This window comes from Neopelma chrysocephalum, unplaced genomic scaffold (genome assembly GCF_003984885.1).
Source record: "Neopelma chrysocephalum unplaced genomic scaffold, ASM398488v2 Primary Assembly neopelma1_147, whole genome shotgun sequence".
NCBI classification, from domain to species: domain Eukaryota; kingdom Metazoa; phylum Chordata; class Aves; order Passeriformes; family Pipridae; genus Neopelma; species Neopelma chrysocephalum.
In genome coordinates, this window is record NW_020897809.1 from 11,148,357 (window position 1) to 11,171,354 (window position 22,998).

Below are 22,998 nucleotides of genomic sequence, written 5' to 3' on the forward strand. Positions count from 1 at the left end.
CGGTCTCGGTGTCACACCGCTTGCGCTCTGCCGTGAGCTCCACGAGAGCCACGTGCAACTGGAAATCCGTGACTTCCTCCATCAGCTTGCGGCAGATAACGACAGCGTCGCCCGATTTGATTTCACTAATCAATACTGAGCGCTAAAGAAGGGAGCTGGCTGGAAAGAGCTTTGTGTGTGTGGAGTTCCATGGGGGGAAAAAAAAAAGGAATTTTCCATTATAATTTCGATGCTGACATTTTGAACAAACAAGCCCTTTGCTTTTGCCCTCCTTTTTTGGAGATGCCATGGCATGCACACGGGATCAGGGCTCCAGGTTTCCCCAGGACAGGCACAGGGGAGGCAGCATCTCCCACAGAGCAGCTGTGTGTCCCCGGGGACCAAGTCCCTTACAGAGAAGCAGGGTAGAAGAAAAAGATTAAAAAAGAAGCTCATTACAAAAAGTCACCACTTTTGAACCAAGACCTGGGCACCTGGAAAGCTGAGATGTCCAAAAGCCCACAAGTAAATTCTACAAAATCTGAACCTGGTTATTTTCTGGATGACTTCTCCCTCTCCTCCTGCTTCTGGCAACCCAGCACCAAAGCCTGTCTAGATAGCAGCTAAAGGGACACGGCCAATGGGACAGCCCCTCTCACCCACAGCTAGGCTTTATGCACCCCATATAAAGTGGAGGAAGGTCCCAGCCTCCATCTGTCACCTAAGTCTGGGAGATCATTTCCAATCAAAGCACCACAGACTCCTGCAGCCCTTGATATGTTGTACTCCAGTGCCAGATGTCAGGTCAGAGTCATTCATGCAGTCAAAAAACCTGGTTACATCCACAACCATCCGAGCTAACAGGATGTCTCTTGAACAAAACAAACCCAATTATTTGCACAACATTGGGCAGGGGATTGTTCACTTCTGCAGAAGAATGCCTGCGACATTTAAACACTTTCCAAGAAAAACCCTTTCCTTTTCTCACTTTACATTGAACCACAAAGCTTTTTCCTTATCAATTAGCAATCTTAATTACAGATGAACTGATGACAGAACCAGTTTGGCTGAGTAAATCTCAGCAACTGCTGCTATACTTTAAGCCAAAAGGGAAACAGAAATTACTCGCTTGAGCTTCCAAATACTGGTTGGAGAAGAAACATGGCCATCAGTGCAGCCCTGGTACTGGCATGGACCTGTGGGCAGCCTGGGAAGGTCTTTCCTTCTCCCTCCTCTTTTCCCCACATGGATGGCATGCCCTCAGCAAAGGAAACTAACTGGGTTGCAAGTAACCCAAGCAAGGTGGTCTCCCACGCAGGGGCACCAAGCCATGGCAAATGATGCTGTGGATGCCCAAAGTCCGTGTGGGCTCAAAGGGAGAACAGATAACTCACAGGACAGAAAGGCACCTGGGGACACCGAATACTTAGAAATCACATTGGCTTAGAAAGTCATCCAATTGGAAATCCTTTGGGTGTGGGAGAGCATCGGAGAGACAGACACACTCTTCTCCTCTCCTCAGCTCCGTCGCAAACCCTCCCGTTTACCTGACTCCTCCTCTCCACTCTCAGGTTGTGTTCAGCTTTGCATTCCAAGAACCAGAGCATCTTGAAACCACCAAATTACTGTTTGCTTGTCTGTTTTTTTCAGTTGAAAACATAGAAATGCTACATTTGAGGAGTCATTCCTTTTGCGTCCAGACACTCTTCAGACCTGTTTCCCTCCCTCTCCACCTCCCCTCCACTGCCCAAGTTTTACCAAGGAAGTTTTTCAACCCAAGCCTAATGTTAAATAAAGCTCAGATTCATGGGACACTCTACATAAACCCAGCAGGAACATAATGTGGCATGAGGCATTTGCAAAACCCACTTTGGAAATCCACAGAGGTGCTTACAAAGACTTCTGCCCCGATCAAAGTGATTTATATTTTTCACGAGTGAGCAATTTGCTTACTAGGAAAGAGACAAATTTAATTTTTAATTTGCTCTCCATCAAAACAATATTTTCTTGTTGCTATGACAGCTAAGAGGAAAACCTCTTCCCTCAGCAAGAGCCAGCGAACAGCATTGCCACACGTCCCCCGGCAGCAGCTCGGGGAGGGAACACAGCCACGTGCATCATTTTTGGCTCTCGGTGTCTCTGATTTGATGGGATTTTTTAAAAGGACATTCTGAAGCCAAGAAGTAGAAAGTGTCTTTGGAGAGACTGAGGGGAAAGAGCTACAAAACATGGGAGCTTCATAACGCCTGTGGGACCGTGAACTCTCCGAAGCCCAGTGGATCATTCCAGGGACCCTCTGGGTTTCACACCAGGCTCCAGGGACCAGCTGCCCTGCACCATAACCAGAGCTGCACCTCTAATCCAAGATGCACAATGCTGGGAGGGGAAAAAAAAGACATCTGCTGACCATCAGTAGATATGGCAAGAGTCCAACAACAATAACAGAAAGGACTTAAATACATAACCGTTTCTTTTCCTTCCACTCCTCCTCCATGGCTACCAGCCTTGCAGTACTGAAGAAGTGCCCTGATGAATAAATATCTTCTTTCCCTTAGCAACAGTTAGCAACAGAGTCAAGGTTTTTTTGCCTTGCTCGAAAGAAACACATCTCAAACTAACACAGATGATTTAAACGGCAATAAATATAGGACGTGGGTGTAATCAAAAATCGCTGAAACGCAAATCGCACTTTTTAGCCTGGGTTATTTTAGAGCACAAGCAGAGCTGCCAGTGATCTGTAGAAAGAGCGTGGAGAGGGCTAGAGGGGAAAGGAAAAACGCAGCAAGATTTTGGAGGAGGACAGAGAGATACTGTCCATTCCTCCTGAGCAAAGCCCAGGCCAGGAAAAGCGATGATACTCCCGACGTTTGCTTTCAGCCTTTAGTACAATTTGAGTTTCTGCAGCAGATTTCTCTTTCTACAAACTGCAAAGGTCGCATATACTCAAAAATCTGTTAAATGCATAACCCCAGCTCACAGCAAATGTATTCTTTTCACGGCTCTATTCCTTTAACAGTTCATTTAAGACGTCTGCCTTGCATTTTTCCATTTGGTGTTGGGAAAATGTTTTCTTTCACCTGGCGCAGAGCCCAATTCAACAGAAAAAGAAAGCCCTCCCCGTTTCCATGGGGCCCTGCAGTATAAGACATTGGACTGATTTTATCCTTAACTGGGCTACTTTCGGCTCTGTTACCAGGTATTTCAGCCCCTTCCCTTTTGCCCAGGCTCTTTCACTCCTCTGTCATTAGGAGGATGAATTAATCCTTTGCTGGTTCCTTGATGCTACCAGCAAGAGCAATCCCCTACCACCACCTCTGATCCTCCCAGTGTTGTCACCACCACCATCACCACAATCCATGAGGGCCCTCTCCCTGCAGCCCTTCCCCATCTCACCTCCTCAAGCCTTGGTCCCAAAGAATGCAAACCTCTGCTGCCACCATCCCAGCAAAGCACTACGAGACAGAGGTCTAGCTGGGGTTTTGGTGACATCTCACTTTTCTTTCTCCACAAAGAGAAATATTCGTAATTTCCATGCAATTCACGTGCCTTAAAAAACAGTGAATCAAAGCTAGACCACAGAACATAGCCTGGTTTTTACCAAAACCTGAATAAAGCCAAATATCACTAATTGCAAAACAAAACTATGGCATGGTTCTGCTGATATCGTACTGCTGGAAGGTAGCTGGACTGTCCAAGGATTCCATGGGGAAAAGTGGTTCTTGGAGATGCCTGGCTCCTGGGGATATGGGGTGAACAGCAGGGTGATGGAGCCAGGCAGCTCCAATACATCCCGATTTTATTTCTCTAGAGGCCCAGAGTGATAACAGCATTTGGTTCCCGCTGAGTTTTTCAGGATAAAAAAATTGATTCAACTTTTTTTATTTGTTTTAAACTGAGGCTGGAGATGGCAGAAGGCAATTCTGCAGCTGAGCAAGCCCAGCTCCCTGGCTGACACTGTGTAATGCCACATCTCCTCCTTCACCCTGTTCTATTCCAACAATTGGAAACCTATCAGGTGCTTTTCTCTAATTAGCTATTGACTTCAGAGAAGGAAAAGTCCTCTACTCAGTGATGAACTAAGGAATGATTCCCATCTCATACACTGTCAGGACACTGCTGTAATGCACGTCATAAGGCCATGCCATATGGATTTGTAGCAAAAATGACTCAGTAGAATGATGCCAGTTGTGCCGACTGAGAATTGGGCTGCTACGTCTTTTTCTGTTATACGTAGATGTCTAAATCCCTAAGCCTGAAGTAAAATAATTTAGAAGCTCCAGGTAGAAAAGATCTGTTCCCAAATCCTCGTCACTTTTCAATCCGGTCTCCAACACATTATACTCTTTCTGCATTTAATGTGCCCTTAAGGTGGGGATTAGGCAGGCATTTGATTACGTCTGTTATGTTTATAGCAATTCATTTCCAAACCTTTACAAACTTTAATTAAATGCTACATTTTTTACCACCTCGTCCTGAATTGAGTGAGAGCAGCACAGAAAAATCTGTCCTCAAACAAAATTTACATTTCTAAAGCACCTTTTTCTGTGCAAGCACCTTGGGGCTACTGCATAAAATCATCCTGAGCTGCCTTAAGATGTATCAGTGCAGACATCAAAGCAGCTCTAATACCCAGCCTCACGCAGACCCGCAGACAGCTGAGATCACTGTGTTCGCAAGCACGAAATAAAACAGCTCCTGCCAAAACCAGCCATCGATCCCCTCAAGAGGTGGCCGTGGGGGAAGCGAGAGCAGCAGCCAAGCTCCAGCAGTAAAAACCAACCTTTGCCTTGGAGAAAGCCCACAAGAAGGGGCCTGGTAGCCAAAAGCACGGCAACCTCATCCAATCCCACAGTGGTTTTGAGCATCACTGTCCATGAGAGGAGACATCGCTGTGTTCCCATGAAGCTAAAGGGGAGTTGAGCATTCCCAGGGAAGAGAAGAGCTCGGCACAGCCAGCTCCCCAAAGCTGGGAATGACCAAACCATCTCCAAAAGTAACCACCCCCTCAACTGTAAAGACTTCCAGTGACTGGGGAACGTAATGCCATTGCCTTAAAATCTGGACTCTTCTCTCAGAGTTGGGTGCAGTTGGGGTCACCCCATCCCTATCTCAGTGAAAGGCCACACACTGGCACACATTGTCCCTACAGTAATTTCCCAGAGGTCTCACAACCCAAAATTTGTCTCTTTTCAGCATTTAGGACCTGAGAAATTGGTTTTGAAGCCAAATTTTAATTGAAGTTTGGAAATTGGGAATCTGGTCCATTTTAAAGTCTGCGTGCAGCAGAAACCATTCTCGGGAGCTGTCAGATCAAAAAGATGTGGATCTCATAAGATTAGCTAGGCTCTGCAGCTTTGCCCTTTGGGAGCAAGACAGAAGAATGATATCAAATCTTTATCAATCCTGAAACTCAAGCCTGGCTTGAACACCAGCACATCTCTGCAGCCCAGTGGAATAAATTCAGACTGCACAAGGAGAATACTAAAAAAGGTTCAGTTAAAAATCTCACAGGTCAGGTAGCATCAAGGTCAAAGCTGCAGACACTCCTGTGCACAGATACAGAAAACACTGAAACAGCAGCAAAATCCTCATTTTCTGCTTTCCTGCAACTCCTCTCCAACAACAGGAAGGGGTTCAGCATCCAAGGATGCTGTGCCCCATTTCCTGCCTCCCCATCATACAGGCTCCAGGGTGCCATGGGCAGATGAGATCTCTGCAGCTGTGGATGGTGCCACCCGAGCTGGCAAGGCACCCCAGCTCCTTGTGCCACAGCCAGCTTCAAACCTTTTAAACAGCTTGGGGGGGATTTAAATCATTGATCAGCCTTGCGCTTGCCCTCTGCGCCGGGCTGAAATTTCACTCCTCGGGTTACCATGGTTGGAAGCACCGCGTGTGCACGGAGCGTCCAGCTCTGCAAACTCACTCACTGCTCACATCCAAACAGCTTCACTTTTCCTGGATCGCGCAGAGGCATTTCCCAGCAATAACTATGGTCAGGCCAAATTTTGGCCTTCTCGCTGCAGTTGTTGCCATTAAAGAGCATTGAGAAGATGTAAAGCTGTGTTTTATCTCGCCTGGAATGTCCTGCAGAGGCCAGACAGGTTTTACTTGAAGACTGTTATCACAGGTCACTGAAGATCACTTTCCCAGTCCCTGGGAAAGTCACGACATGACTTCCCCAGGTTAAGATTTCACTTCAAACTTGAAAGGTTCAGGCCAAAAGGAAAGTTTAGGTAGTTGCTGCATGTGCTTGAATGGCTGGAGCAGGAAGCCAGTGTTTAACAGCACAAGCAGCCCTGCAAAATTTTACAAGACACAACCCTCGCGTTAGAGAATCCATTTCTTTCTTCATAAAATATATTGGGCCTTTCCACAAACTCCTTTTATTGGTCCATTTGGCTACTCACTCCTTTTATGAACTACTCAAGCTCCTGGATCATCTGGAAAGGCTGAGGAAGACGGCTGAGCTGAACCACAACGACGTGCCAGCCATCGCTAACAACCTCCTCTGCCACCATGGCTCGGGCACTGTGCGTGGGAGCAAGGAAGGGAAAAGCCAGCAGACAGGGCAGCTGGATTTCATCACCTGAAAGGAAGCACACATCATCTTTTTAACCCATTTCTTTTCAATGCCTACAAGGTTTTGGAGTCCCAAAGTTGAGATAAATCCCGCAAGCCCAGGTGTCTTTGTGCCTCTCACTTCAGCCCAAAATGCACTTGGCAGCAAACAAGCAGTTAAGACTGGGATTTTCTTTTTAACCAGCCTCCTACATATCTTCCATGGGGGTCCTTTAATGGATCCAGTTAAAGAGTAAGCTTGCATGGAGGTCCACATGCTAACATAACAACATATTTTAACTGTGTATTTAAATAGTTTAATTTCTATTGACATTGGCTAAGGTGAGTCCTAAGGCTTGCCAGTCTCCAGCACAAGGCCGGACAGCTCACCAGTGCAGCCTTTCAAGCCCTACATTGCCAAATCTCCTTTAACAACAACAAGCTCCTGCAAAACATTTCATAACCATCATTTCCCAAGGAGACCAGTGCCTGAGGCACTCTGTGTGCTAAGTCCAGCCTTTGTGGCACAGTCAATGCTGAAAAAAGACCACAAGAGCCTTAAAAGAGAGGAAAAGCCAAGCAGCATAAGCAGATATGTGCCTGGCTCTGCATATCTGCTCCTGCCCAAAAACCTGGAGCCAGTGGGGCAGAACCAGGCTCCTGTATTCCACGCTGTGGTGCTGCATTTTGCTTTTGGTCCCAATCCCAGACCTATAACACTTCACTCCCAGTACTGTTCTCCTTCCCAGCCCACCAGTCCAGGCAGGAGCACCTAACTGGTGGTGGCAGCATCATGTTGCTCTCACAGCTCCAAAACACGCAATGCAGGAATCACCATAATGGGACAAAATGTCCCTTCCCAGATCCCAGCTCCGGCGAGACCTCCAGGAAAGCAATTATCCAGGCACATCAATATAACAGCATCTTTATCCTGGTGAGAAGGTGCTTCTCAGCACACAGGCCAGCTTGTAACCTTGAAATTATTCACATATGTCATGTCTGAGCTGTACCAAGCCCTTGTGAAATAACCAGCAAAGGGTGAACGTTGCTTGCGACAATCCCACAGAGAGGCTGCTTTAAGCCCTATAATAAGGAGCTCTGCTGCCCTCCCAAATAGCAGGGGCTACTTTAAAAAAACCTTACTATTGTAATCTTGGATTACTCTCTACCACTCAAATCCATTTCATCATAATTAGTGCTCATTATTATAAAGCCCCTCCGACATTTCCATATTCCTCTGAACGTTTTAGACTCCACAGATACTCTGTAGCAAAATCCACCCAGCTGTGTGTTTTGCATAAACTGGTTATCTTGAACCACATGCCCTCTCGCTCTTGTTACCAGCCCCATATTCTATACAACAGCATTGACACTTCCAGCCTCTTGCAGGAGCCTTGCTTTGAGAGATTTAGATTAAACCCAATCCAAGCAGCTCACTGGGGTAGATAGAGGAAATCTGAATTATTCTTGAATTAATGACTAAAACCTGAACATTCAGCATACCATCATATGGTTTTACCAGAAAACACATCACCTGAAGCATGGCACAAAATCCAGCTGCCCAGAATATTTTAACATCACCACATTGCAGCCAAAAGCTGATCATGGACTTGGCTTTGGAGTTCTTTATTCCATCTTAAAAGAAACACAAGGTTCACTAAAAGTTCAACAAGAAACACACCTTGGTAGTGTCTGTGCAATTAGCTACAGGGAAGATTAAAAAATAAAGTCCATTTCTGTTGGAAAAACGTTATTACAGAAGATGAGGCCCCAATCTCTGTGACCAATTAAGTACACACCTCCATACCTGCAGGATGGGGTCCCTCACTAGCAAGCAGGTCCTTCATCATCTAACTAACAATGCTCCAGCCAGCATCTAAGCCCTGCCACCTCACCTTGCCTTCTGCTCCAGCCACCAACTCTGTATTTTAAGTTTCCTTACGCAGATGATAACCTCTACAGCAGGGGTAAGAACCATCTCAATGACTTCCACAAGAGCCCTGCAACTCCATCAGCTTTGGCAGCGCTGAGAACAAGACCTCAGCACTGCAAACTCTAGCACAGAAACCCCCAAGTCCCCAGATGTGCTGCTTTTCTAGACACAAGGACTCGTAATTCTGCATTCCCCAATATTACCCATCTTTCAAGACCTTTCCTTGACTTGGGTAGTTCCCAGCATCCTGAGATGTCTCTGGACTTCGTGTCTTCAAGAGGAAGATGACAATTGCAACCCTTCACTAGCTAGGCCCTCCTCGTTTTTCCCCTCTCAGCACACTTCAGTCCCCTCCAAAGCTCAGTGTAACACCAGGCTGAGTATTAATCAACACAACATGCGCTTCATCCAACCTCAGCGACCACTACGAATATTTAAGTTTTATATTATGTGCTGGGATTATTTTTATATATATGCCACCCTGGGTCTTTTTATATACACACTCACACCCCTATATAAGCAAACACACACACAAGAGTATTTCATTTCTGCAAAATATAATGTAAGCACAGGAATTTTGTTTCCCCTTCAGGCAGCTGGATCAGCAGCCACTCAGCACAGCAGCGATGCCGAGTGCCCTCTGCTGTACATGAGACAAATGCTTCTTTGTTTAAAAATATTTTCTAAATGCTTACAACTTTTCTTAGGACAAAATATATATTAAAATTACACTTGATCGTTTCAAGCGCAACACGCAATACTGGTGCCACCAGATTTCTCCTGTCAGACTGAAAGATTCATGTCTCTCACAAGTTGCATCAGCAGAAAGTAAATAAGTCTGGGCTGGAACTGCACTGGGTACAATGTGAAAATGTTTTATTTATACATTTGAAAATAGCAAAGGGAAATCAGAGCAAACAATATAGCTTTATTATTCAGGCATTTATCAGATAGCCTTCACACTCCAGCAAATCGCACATCTATTAGAGGTACGCGCTGAAACTGTCACGTGGCAACGTGAAATCATTTTTCTATTGTAAAGCAGCATTGTTCCTGCTACTGGAAGGAAAGATAATATTAAAACATATTCAAATATATGTATTTGAAACCGTTATACCTTGTAATAAATTATGCACTTGATATTAAAAATCCAAGCTACGCTGCACAAACCTGACTTTCAAATATTAACTTTTATTATCTTCTCACGTCCCAGCTCTTCTCAAGTCTGACATTTAAAGGGGCTGCACTTTCAGCATGTGGCCTTTATGGCACTGAACGCAGATAATATGACAGGGCCACACCTCTGTCAAGACCATTCCCACTGTTTGGCAGGCGAGAAGAGGAAAGGAATCGGCCTTGTCTCTGCCTTGCTGTCTCTTCTTTAAATGTTGTGTGATTTTAAGCAAAAATCTGACTACTGTAGAGTTGGGTTTTTGCAAAAACAGAGATTAAACCCTCCACAAAGAGTCAGGACAAGATACAGGACATCAAGTCCAGCAGCATCTCTGCTCTGGGGTCCAGCTCCACCCAAGGCAGATGGGTTGAAGACCAGCCAGGTCTTCCTCCATGGAGCAAACCCTGCCACGACAAGCACCTGATGGCGTGGGGAGGTCGGAGCAGCACCGTCTGATAGGCAAGCACCAAAATCCCAGTTACTGGCACCATAATGTATTTTTTCTCCCTGTGTCACACTCCCACAGAAGGAGACATCTTTTTTTAACCTGTCTCTGTGCAACACCTCGGCTCTGCAAGCAGGGCCCATCTGCTCTGCAGAGCTCCATGGGCACACCTCCACAGTGCCCTGGGAGGGGGCCGGTGGGGTCAGAGCACCCATGGGTGCTGTCTCCAGATGCCCAGGCCCCCAGGTGCTTCCACACAGCCACCCTGTCCCCATCACTCCATGAGCTGGTTGCTCATGGGAACCGGCACAACTGGTTCCCCATCCCTTCCAGTGACTCACTGCAAAGCCTCTCCATTTCCAGCATTTGTATTCACCTCACAGCTTGGATTTCCTAGAGGAGGCACTACCCAGGAAAACAAGCCTCCTCTTACGCCCTCCTGTAAATGTGTCCACATGAAGCTGACCAAAAATATTGCAGTTTATTTTTTTAAACAAAATCTTATACCAGCATTTTTTTTTTTCTCCCAACAAAACGTTGTGGTTTTTTATAACTTTTCATCCTGCTCTTCTCAGAGATTCTTGTCCTAGATTCCCCGTCTTGGTTGAAGGCCAAGCATCACTAGCTGAGCCAGAGGGAATATAAAAGCATCTTTCTAAGACACTATAGAAAAGAAGAATTGGACCCTGGGAGCCAATTCACTTTTATGCCTTGGGTATTTAAGGATCAAATACGCATTTGTGAGCTGACACAAGGTAAAAAGGTGGCTTTGAAACTTTATGGTGTATAAAGAAGCCTCCGAAAGCATCTTTTTACCAACTAGAGTGCAAGAGAAAACCAGGAGCAGCAACACATCCCTTGGGGACAGATGGGCTCACTGGCCACTCATGGTGGCACCAAGGGCACTGAGCACTTGCAACCACTGCTCTGCTTGCAGAGCAAACAGCTGAAGGCAAGGAAACAAGAAACATCCAAGACACGCTAAGGAGGTTTCCTATGGTTACTGCTGCCATGGAAATACTTTTTTGTTGGCTTGATCTAAATAATCTCTGGCTCCTTGGCTGCAGTACACTTCCTGCAAGGTTGGGTTGGATCCTTAGACCTGCACCCCGTCCTGGAGTGTAACCACACTGAGTACCAGCCGAATGCAAGCTGGTCCAGGAGTATCTCTAACCTGAGCTGCTTGGGGCTTTCCTCCAGGTTCCCTGCAGCACATGGCTTGGTTTCAAGCAGAAGAGGAGGAAAGAAAGTGGAGGGAGGGGAAAAGACATCCTTTACTAATTGCTCACAGCTGTGTCCGAGCAGCTCCCACTTCAGCTGCCAGGAGCTGCAGTCTCCTGCTCTCCGCAACAGGCTCCGAGCAAAAGAAACCCCTCCCAGGGAGAGGGACTCTCCATCCATCCACAGGCTCTGCGTAGGGATTTCAATAATTATATTTATACACTCCCCTTATCAGCAAGAGCAGCCATTATGTCTTTTATCACCACGGCGGCAGCATCTGCACAAGGGCAATTGATAGGGGATGAAATATTTGCTGCGATGGCTGAGTACAAAGTGCCTCCTTCCACGGCAAGAATAATAATTGTCTCACTGAGCTCTCAAAGTGTTAAGCTCTGGTATCAGGGTCCTGTGATGAGCAAAGAGCCACACATGGGAAGAAACAGCCTCTCCAGCAGCGGAGAGGAGCACCCTGAATTCTCTACACACCTCTTGGCCCAAGCACCGCTGAACCTGAGACAGGCCCTGGCCATCAGGGGCTGCACTGATGCGTGTCCAGAGCCCACGAGAAAAACGCTCTTTACAGCCATGCTCGCGAGGCTTGCCCTGAAATTTTCCTCACATCAGACAATTCTGCTAATGTTACAAATTCCTCCAACATTAGATAGTGACCGCAGAGATGCTGCGCTCGGGAAGAGTCTGGCTTTCCCCCGCCGCGGCTGGGAGATTATTCATTGGAGAAAAAAAGCAAATATCCAAATGAGCATCACAAATTGCAAAACCAGCTGCCAAAGGTCTCAGCTGATACTATCAGCCATCCTTAAGCTCGGTGATAGACTTACAAGCCAGACAATGAAAACGCAATTGATTATTTGAAGAGTGACTCACTGGTGTAATAAGGATGGATTACAGGGCGGGGGAGACAGTCTTTGAAAAAACCTAAAAGACTGCAGATTGACTGTTTAAAGGCAAACAGAAAGGGAACAAAACCAATGAAAAACTCTTGAAAGCACTAAACAGCCTTCTACAGTCGAGAGCAACAAAGAGGAGGGCAGCGCTCGGTGGGCGTCAGCCGAATAGCTGCGCCCCGGCCCCCTCCAGCTGGGAATCCCGGGCATCACCTTGTATCCAACCAAACTGGTGACCGGGAGCTTTCTCTTTCACGCCCCACCACGCTCGTGAAAGGCCTGTTGCAAACCCTCTATTAAAGGAGTTTTCCTCCCCACGGAACACGTGCCACACGCTCCAGGCGGGCGATCGCAGCCACCGCAGCACCGCCAGGGCTCCAGCAGGACACGTCCTGCGAGGAGAGCGGACTCAGTGCGTTCCTTGGGGAGCCAGTGAGGAGGATCGAGAGGGCTGAGGCTACGGCAGGGAAGGAAAATTCAGTAAGTGGATAGGGATGCCAGCCCAGCTTTGCCTGTCACGGGACCGATGGGACTCTTCATCTCCCACCTCCTCCCTCTCATCAGTTCAGCAGAGACTTCAACAAGTGATTTAACTCATTTCCCTGGGCTTGGGTGGATGCACAGGGAGCTCAGGAGCTGTTAAATCAGTTCACTACGTCCCACTAAATCACAGCCGACACGGCTCCCAAATCCATAACCACAGTCTCCAGCACTGACAGCTGTCTGCTTGAAGGAGATCCCCACTGCAAGCCAATCCATCCTGCTTCCAATCCATCCCACTTTCGTGGGTCTCTGCCGGGCAAATCCATCTTGAAAGGCTCTGTGAGGAAATTGTGCTTTGCCAGCGCAACCCCATGGCTGAGGCACCAGGAAAGTGCTTGCTGGCCACTGTTCTGCCTTCGGGATGGCAAAACCCACTCACTCACACAAGGCAAGTAACATTCCTCTCTTTGCATACCAAGAAGCAGCTGTAGTCATTTTCCAAAAAAACTCAGTGCAAAAAAACCCCACGAACCTTTAAAATTATTTGTTTAGAAGTAAAATATCAGGTAAACACAGAATTCACTGTTTGTCTGCTCTGCCCCCCTCCATCACCAGTGTCACTCACAATCACTCCAGAAACAGAATAAACCCCCCCTAAACCAGCCCAAATCCCTCAACAGCTTATTAGTGGTTTTTCACCCCATTCATAAAACTAGAATTGCACAAGGCCACTTCAAAACAGACAGAAAACGTACCCACACTGCCCGTTCTCTAGGAGAGATTCTGCTTTTTTGGCTTTTGCCAGCAGCTCAGTGGCAATGGAGCAGGGCAGGGCAGCTCCAGTTAGAGCAGCTGCAGAGCAGGGCTCCGTGCTCAGCTGAAATTCAATCAACAAGTGTCTCAAACTCCTTTGAGTTCTTGCAATACAATCCTGAGTGGCTTGTAAAGGACTTCAAACAGGCTCCCCGGGTTTGCCCGGAAACAAGCACATACCTCACCTGCTCTTTTGTACATCGCATACAAAAAAATTAAAGAATTTATTTTAGGCTTTTTGCCAGGGACAATACTGCCTCCGATACTGTAATGCTCTGCTAATGTGCATATCGTGTCTCCCAGCCAACACAAACAGGATACCTTATCAGTCTCGGCTGTTTAAAGTGCTGTTTCAGCAGCAGGGCATGAAGGAATGGAATGGACAAGCCAGAAAAAATGGTTGGGAGATCCTTAAATGCAACTGTACACTCAACATTAGGAAAAGACCGTCCCAGGGCAGGACGAGGCTGATCCCTACACCACACCCATCCAAACTTCCATCCCAATGGCCCAACTGCCCCTTGGCAAAGACGCTCTGGGAACAGTGGGATCAGCACAAGCATCACTAGTTACCCTGTTCTGTCCCTACTACCACAGGAGGGGAAAACTCAAAGAAAAAGTAGACCTGATTTTCCAAACACTTACACAAGTGTTTAACTTCGCAGGTGTGAGTAAATAGGACAGCTGAAGTCATTGATGCCAAGCTAAGTGCACACTCCAGCATCCCCCCGAGCTGAGCCTCAGTGCACACAGCAGCCACCCCCACCAAACCACCCCCACCCAAACCAGCACAGGGGCTGCAGGACACGGACTCTGTCACTGAGTAACCTGGCAGGGAGCGGCCTCTCCTTTCTGAACTGCTTACGACCAAATAAATACAACAAAAAATATCGTTAAAGACAAACTAACGATAGCAACCCTTCTGTGAAAGGCTTTAAAATCAGCAGACACAACCAACCTTTCTTTTTTTTTTTTTTTGCATCCCCTCTACCATGATGCAGTATCCTGGGGAGGCAGGTGACTCCTGCCTACCCCTGGGGACAGGCACAGGTCCCCTAGGGACAGCAGCACACTTGGCCCCTCTGCAGTCCCCCAGGGACTCACCTCAGGAGTGCTGTGATGGATAAGCACCGGGATGGACCCACACTGGCTGAATGTTGCCTATTTCAGCAGGTTCTCCATTGCAAAATGACAAATTTCCTAAAACCCACCAGGCCAGCACAATTCACTGTGGCAGCCATAGCCCATTCAAGATAAGGTATTGCTATTCTCACATCTCCAAAGCCTTTCAAATAAACATGCAAGGAAGTGTGGAATATCTGAATCCTAAAGGAGTGAGGCACAAAGCCTGTTATTCATGAAAGGGAAAAGCTGGGAGCGTGTGTGTGAAAGACACATAACCTATGAAAAATGCTGAAAACATATGGAAGCAATAATCTGTACTTTTTTTTTTTTTTTAGAAGTAGAAACAAATGCTTCAGAACTCGGTGTTATTCGTTCATGTGCTGCGTTACAAATATTATTGTTTCTGCTCTCTGGATGAGGAACAAGGCATCAAACTGGAGACCCAAAGGCGCCCAGGATGTGTATGGGAGCCTGCCTGGGCAGGGTCAGTGCTGGGGGAACGCAGAGGGAGGCTGCAAACACGGAGTTTCTTGGTGCTCGCCACGCACGAGCACCCGACCCTCTGGAGCGCTGGGCACTGGACAAACACACAAGAAAACAAACATCCACTGCCACGAGCGACTCCCTGCCTACAGTCAACAAGGCAGAGAAGGGAGTTGCAAAGCGACTTATCCACCATTGCCCAGCAACCTCAAACAAGCCAACAACCCCTTTGTGGGTCACCGCCTCATGACACGCGTCTCTTTTTCCTTGTCTGTAGGTTTTTGCGATCAAGTGGTCAATCACAACCCTTTGGGTTGATCACCTGGGATCTCCAGGTGGATCTCTCCTGAGAAGCTGAAAAGTTTATCCTTGCAGATGCTCCCTGATCTGACAAGGCCAGATGAGATGAGACTTCAGTGGGACTGACTGCAGAAGAATTCAGCAAGATGCCAAGTTACAGAAATAAATGCTCAAAACACTTCTATGCATCAAGACTTGTTAGTATGGAATATTACTCAATATTATGTCAAGTCACATGAACCTGCCTTGGAAGGTAAGGGCCAGGCACTATGTTCTGTACAAATACACACCACTGATGTTAAGACCACGACATATGATGGGAACACATGAAGAAAAGCAGATCTCTTCCCCGGCAAAACATGATTCCAAGGGACAAAGATTACTCAACAAATGCAAGGAAGAAGATATTCCAAGAAAAGATGTAAAACATAATCTCACACTGAAACTAAAGGCAAAGACTGATTTGCCAGGGCTTTATGTCATGTTTATTACTGCTTTTTAAATGCTTCTGCAAACCAGAAGAATAACTATGGCAACAAAGACTTCTCCGAAGGTTTTCAGACACTATTTTTAAATTTGTCTTCTCTGTCACAGCATCCGAATGCTGTGACAGAAAACCTCAGAAAACCGGCCGTATGCCACTGCCTCTGCAGGCTTAGCAAACCAGGTGGTACATCCCCCCTCCTCAAACCAGAGCTCAAATAGCACCCTGAGATCTGGGTGTGCTGCATCTATGCTTGTAGCTGGTCCTTCCGGGGAAGACAGAGAGCAGGGAACAGCAAGGTCTGTTGAATTGCAAGAGTATGGTTTTTGCAAGGCTTTCTCAAGGAGCAAACCAACCATGGCTCCATGTGCTAAACACATGCCAATCTCCCAACACGAAGGATTCCCTATTTTAACAACAGCATTAAGGCTGTAATTTTATTTCACCCAGAGTAAATCTGAAATTAGTTCTTCACAGTAAGCTTAACAGCAGCAAAAGCCAACCATTTGTCACCTTTAAGGTTTGCATATTCACACTAATTGCACCAGGACTAGGTTATAAATTCCCTTCCCTCCTCCTGGACCACCTCCCTGGAAGGCTTTTCTCTGCAAGACATTATGCAAAAGACACTCCTAATGGCTATTCATTCACCAAACTCCAGTGACAGCTTTATTTAATGCCAAAGCTTGTTAACAAGCTGAATGGCACACAGTTTAATGTAATGCAGATCTGATTAGAAAACAGCACCCGGGCTCCTAAGGAGTTCAATTTTTATTGAATTTGATTTCCCTTTTTCCACACAAAGCCATCGACCTGTATTAATGAGGATTTGGTTATGTACACCCCATTTCCATCCTTCAGACCGCAGCCCACACAGATGAACTCAGTCCATATGCACTTCGCTGACAACCCACCACAGCAGAAAGCAATGAGAGGAGAGGAAGGAGTCGTTTTGCTGCTCAGGCCATGAGAAATTGGGAGTTTTACTGGTTATAGTTTGATAGCAGCATCTTTGCAGACTTCACACCCAAGGAGGGTGGAATTCAATCTTCAGTCTTTTCAGACAAACCACCTACTTTCTCCTCTTCAGGGCTAAATGATTTAAAACTGAAAATTGAATTTCTGCCTTACAATAAGAGGCAGAGATCTGTGGCACTCAGCAGGGAGCTTTGAGGGCATAAAACACAGGGCTCCAGTTCAACTAGGGTGTTTTCAATTCCTCTCTTCCACCAAAATAGCATTAAATATGCTGACACTGCTACAGGATAATTCACCCACTACCTTGAATATGAGATCCTAAATTGCAGAGCAAAATTACTAAGATTCAGAAACAAACTTCAAAAAACAGGGATATTATTTAATTACTTAACAATTCCCTTTCATCTTCTTTTTGCACATCACCTACAGTATAGAGACCAGGTTTATTCTGAAAACAGTTCTGCAGAATACAGTTTATTTTCAGGAGGTTTCCCTGGCTCAGGAAGCATGTCTGTGCTTCCAGGAATGATAAATTCAACCAATACTTAAAGCCATCTCTGAGAAAAATGGCTTTTAAGGGAACGTAGGACCACAGAAATCTCAGTCTAACAAAGCAATTTGCCTGCTGAATGGAGTGGCTGATCACACCTAAAATCACAGGTAAGTAGAAAATACACACTCTAGCATAATTAGGTACAAGACAATGCCTATCTCAGCAATGGTTTCAGTGCCTGCAAGCTTACAAATTCCGTCTCCCTAAAGCACATCACCAGTCGGCATCTTTGAAGCAAAAAAAGTCCCATGTACATTTATCAGCAAAACTCTGCTGTTAAAGGATTATAAAAAGCCTTACAAATCTCTAGTGGTTAATTGATCTGGATTTACATCCCTAATCTGAGGATCTCCTTGCAAACCCTTGTTTCCTTCCAGTCTCATTCTGCACATTCAGGTGAGCAGCCCCAGCAGGCCCTGGCTACATCACCTCGTGCACAGAGGGCACAGGCTCCTCAGCATGTTTTTGACCTGCAAAACTACTATGAATAATTTGCCTGCTTACCTATTCCTGACATTAATAGACCACTGGCTAGTAAAAAATGAACATGCTTCCTCTCTATTGTGTTCTGGCAAATAGGTTGCCTTTATTTGGTTTAATTGCGTAATTACTCTTATATCAAGGCAATTAAATGGGAATGTGTGCAGGAGGGCTCTCAGCTCATGAAGTCCCAGCGTAAGGTAATTTGGTGTAAGGTCTAACCTGCTCAGCAGGATGCAAACCCAGAGCACACAAGCAGCAGTGCCTCTGGGGGCTGACCCCACCCATACCCAAAGGGTGCCCATCTTCTCCTGCCCTGGGGGAGGTAGAGAAAAGGCTGCTAGAACAATCCACGCTGTTTTAGCCAAAATCCTTGCCCATGTCTGGGGTCCCTCAGGAAAAGAGATGGCTATGGATGGTCCTGACAGGCTGAACCCTTCTGCACACAGAGTTTGGCAGGATCGTGCCAAGTGGCACGACGTGCCAGTGCAGAGGGCACAACCTGAAAAGAGCCACAACACCCCTCTCATCTGACACTACCCAAGTAGCTGGGTGCCCCTTCTGCTGGGTTGTTTGGCCTCCGATGGGGTGACATCAAAATTCACTTAATTCTTCAAAAGCCACTGGATAGTTGCACCCTCTGACACATCAAAACAGGAACCACAGCACCTCACAAAGTCCTTGGAGCAGGGTAGGAATACTGTTGGTGACCACAGCTTTTCTTCTCATCCTGCATTTGAAATTTCCCCTTGACACTTTTAGCATTATAAAGCAGCTCTGCAATGACACAAGGAAACCTGGGACAGCTCCGGAAAGCATTCATAAGCCCTGAAAAGAAGACAACTCAGGGGTGACCTTATAAATCTATTAACACACATGTGGCAGATTCAGATCACTGGGAGGGTGTCAGGAGACCACATCTCCTGCAGCCCCGGAGGAAGGGACACCTTCAGCTCCTGAAGGTCTGAGCACTTGGATGTTCCATCAGCACCTGTGGAGGGCCAGGCTGGAGGATCACCACGGTGAACCCCAGCTGAGCCCCACCCGCCGCTGTGCATCCCTTGGGGCAGACCTCAGCCTATGGAACCCGTCCCACCACACCCTGGGGCAAACACCACCAGGAACAGATGATTTGCAAGGCTGAACTTTAAGATACAACTCAGTGGGGGTATATCAATCCCCCTCCTTGCTCTGGACCTGAGCTTTAAGCAGCTGAGATGCATCTCTGAGAAGTAGGGCAGGGGCCAGGAGGAATGCCAAGCACAGCAGATACTGGAGAAAAGGGTATACCCTGAAAAATAAGGTTAAAAGGTCGCCACACGCTCCCTGGCCTACTAAGTCTGTGCACAGTTCCCAGAGCCCACAGCCCAGATTTAATATCGCCAAGTCCCAGATCGCCCATCAGCAGGAACTCATTTCGAGGCAGAAGAACGAGGGGAGGGGAGAAGGGGCTGACCCAGCACGTGGCCAGGGCTTGCTGTGCCTTGCAGGCACCGGCGCTGTCAAGTGTGTAAAGACACATAGCAGGAATAGCCAAAAATACTTGTTCATTCCTACACACCCCCATCCATTTCAAGAGCTAAATCTCTGCTTGGCATCACTGACAGGGGATAAATCCCGCCATGGGGGAGGCAGGAGTTTCACGCAGTGGTTTGGTGCAAACCATCAGAACGCCTTCAGCCGCGTTTCCCTCTTCCCACCCCACCCAGATTGTCCCCGCCAGGTGAGGGCGGCTTCAGCTCCCCCGGCATAACCCGGGGCAGCAGGACGAGCCCCTGACCGCAGTGGGGAGGCTGCGAGTTGGTAATTACCAAACCAGTTACCCCAGTCCCGCGTCTGGATCCTGCTGCACCCCGCACCAGCGGCCGCCACGGGCACACCTGTGGGGCACACCTGTGTGGGGCTGGCAAACCCACCCGCGCCTCCAGAACCCCCACCCCCGGTGCGCAACACGCTTAGGACTAACACAAGCGCTCCCAAAAAAAGCCACACCTACAGCCCCGATGCGCACAGAACCGGGGAGGGAGCCACGAAAACCCTGTGAAGAGAGAGGCTGGATGGGACCCACCGGGGTCCCGCTGCCCGCAGGAGTCGGGGCGATGGGATGAGGGGTTCACGGGGGTCTCGCCGGGCCTTACCTCCACTTGTGCAGGGCGAAGCCGGGACACTGGTCCCCGCAGGTGTTGCAGGGCTGGCCCCTCTCCGGCTCCCCCGACGCCGTCAGCTGCAACGAACCGCAGAGTCAGCGCCGGCTGCGGGACGGGGGGAGGATGGGGGGACAGGGGACACGCACCCGGGGGGGAAAGGGGGCACGCTCGGGGGAAAGGGGCACCCGCACGGCTGGGAGAGGGCAGGGCAGGGGCTGGAGAGGGGGACGCACCCGGGGAAAGGGGCACATGCGGGCGGCGGGAGCGGGCGGGGACCCGCACGGCGCCGGAGCGGGCGGCGGGACGGAGCCACAGGTTGGAGCGGAGCGGGGCGGGGGGGCGAAGGGGGAGAGAGGGAGAGAGAGAGAGAGAGACCCCCTCGACAACTCACCGAGCGGCTGGAGAGCCGCTTGCGGGAGCCGCGGCCGAACATGGCAGCGCTCCCCGCACCGAGCCCAGCGCAGCCCAGCCCGAGTGCGCGACAGCAGCGGCCGCCCCGGCCCGTCCCGTCCCGCCCCCCCGGCGGCCGCCCCTCCGCCGCTCCCGCCCCCTCACCCGCCCCTCGGCCCGGCAGGCACCGCCCCAGGAGGGCCCGGCTCCCCCCGCCCCGGCTCGCCCCCGCTGTCATCGCCCCGCTCCGGAGTGAGCGCCGCTCCCCCTGCTCTTCCCGGCGCTCTTGTCCCGCCGCCCTCGGGAACGCCGCGCCCGGCCGGGTCTGTCTGTAGCGCACAGCCCAGCGTGCTCCTTACGCTCGGCTGTTAGTAAAGAACCTGAGCTCCCGAAGGGCAGAGGTGCGATTTAGCACGGCTGGAGGGGCAAACGCTGAGGTTACAGCTCTGAGCACGCTGCGCTGTGCAGGGGGGTTTTACTGGCACAGGCACGGAGCAAACATCCTGGGTTCCTGCTGAGCTTCTGATCCCCTCCTCGAGGACAACAGGTTTAGTCGACAAACACGAACAGAGTGAAGGAGAAACACAGTCACAGGAAATATATTTGCAGCCTGAGATGCTGGGCCAGGACACAAAGCACCTGTTTCTGCCCCGGAGCTCACGGTCCCCCCAGAGCTACATATGAGCCAGCAGGGCTGAGATGTGTGAGACCGTGGGGTTGGGAGCCATGGGCCTGGGAGCTGTGGGGCTGGGATCCATGGGGCTGGGAGAGGTTGGGCAGCCCATGCATCAGCCTGCTCATGCCCTGTACACAGTGCACTACAAAGGGATCCCCACAGCCAACAACCAGCCTGTACCCCTGGGGTCCGCAATCAAACAGCACATCTGGCGCAAGGCAGAGCAAAATGAACCATGGGGAGAGGGGAAGGAGCAAACCCGCTTCACAGAGCACAGGGCTCCTCGGAAACTTGTCCCCAGTGGCGCTGGAGCAGCTTCGCTATTAGCATTTCACAGCTTCACCCATGGTTGTGGTTGTTTGCAAATCCTGCCAACCCTTCCCCTCCTTCCCTGCCTCTTTGTTCCTTTGCCTTGCTGCCTCACAGGTGGTCAAAACCATAACGCTTTGATAATTTTTTTTTTTCATTTAATCAATTCTCATTTTTGTCAATTCTTCACTTGTATCTTCCTGTCTAGGAGGCTGAAATTAGGCTGGGAGCTATGTAGCTGCATTGTTACCTCTTGAAGAGTCTCAGGCAAAAAGTTTCAGGGAGATTTTTGCTCTTTCCTCAAACAAAAAGAAAACCCAAAAAACCACAGACAATTTTATCGTGGAGAAAATTTTCTTTTTCACAGTCTTTTTTCATGTCACTGGGAAAATATTGAATGCTCCCTGCTCTGTTTTTCTGTGGTTGCTATTTTTACCTTTCCAAAACCCTCCATCTTCCCTCTAGTGCTCCCTTCTGCTAAATTTCCTCATCATTTTCCTTCTTGGTTTCTCTCCCAGTTTCCAGCTCATACAGTGGTGCATGAATATATTATAAACTCTCGAGGGAGGAGGCGATCTCTTCAAGTACACACACATTTCATTACACAGTGGGCAACTGGTTGCAAACTGGGCTTTGACCTCATATTGAAACACCTTCACCTATAACCTGTATCAAGTGTGGAATACATTAATATCGGGGTGCTGAGTTACTGTTATCTCTGCTGAAGGACAATGGCATTTCAGGGAACAGACACCGTGCAAGAGAGGGCCTGAAAATCTCCAGCACTTTGGGTGTCTTGCATAAGATTCAGAATATTTAAAACTCCAATTAAAACTGCTGAAATAAAAGCAGTATTGGATACAAGACTTATAACAAGATTCAACGTGCTGTGGGAAATGCTTTAAAGGTGACCTGCAAATCCTCTTTAATTGCTCTGCTGTTGCAAGAGGTGCCGTGCGCCCTCAATAACAGGGCTGGTGAGGACATCTGCTATAAGTTTAAAACAGCAAAAGTAAGTCAAAGTTGGAGGGTAAATTCCTTGGAGGTGTGGCTGTGCTGAATCACAGCTCCAGTCTTCTGATGAAGATGCAGGTCCTAAATTGCTACATAAAACAAGGCAGGTTGGTCCCCTCCCTCCATCCCAAGCTGTCCATGGAGCTACCAAACTTTCCTGTCACCCTGCCCGCTTGTATCCTTAGGCTCCTTCCAGCAGGTACTGCAGGCACTGGTGGGTGACTCCTCAATACACAGGCAAAAGGCAGGGGAGGCTCTGAGCATCAAGACTTACATCAGTGTGTTCAAAAGAAGAGGGAAGATGAGGGCAGAAGGGACTGCTGAAGATGCAGATAAGAAGGCTGAGGGATGCTCACTGCCTCTGTTCTGGTGTGCCTGGTGAAGGATCTGGGCAAATCATGTACACCCAGAGCCATAAAAATATTCAGGTAGCACAGACCCCAATGGAGTCAGGTCCTTAGGGACTCCTGGTCATATAAATATTTCATGGGGACAGCAGTTTGTCTCTGGCCAAGGGCATCCAGGACAAATAAAAGGCCAGTCAGGAG

At 48.4% G+C, this 22,998-nt stretch overlaps 1 protein-coding gene across 2 annotated transcripts in view; it reads right to left on the reverse strand.

The window, feature by feature from the left end:
* PRICKLE2 (prickle planar cell polarity protein 2) overlaps positions 1 to 20,527 on the reverse strand; it is a 104,938-nt gene extending 84,411 nt beyond the window's left edge. The window contains exons 1-2 of one of the 2 annotated variants that reach the window (XM_027700713.1): positions 20,453 to 20,527; positions 20,053 to 20,138 (exon numbers count right to left, since the gene is read on the reverse strand). In XM_027700713.1, coding sequence (XP_027556514.1) covers positions 20,053 to 20,138; positions 20,453 to 20,494 — 128 coding nt within the window. In that variant the 5' untranslated portion in view covers positions 20,495 to 20,527. Of the gene's footprint in view, positions 1 to 13,453; positions 13,473 to 20,052; positions 20,139 to 20,452 lie in introns of those variants that run through there. The other variant, XM_027700717.1, reaches the window with a different exon arrangement.
* Positions 20,528 to 22,998: the final 2,471 nt, after the last annotated feature.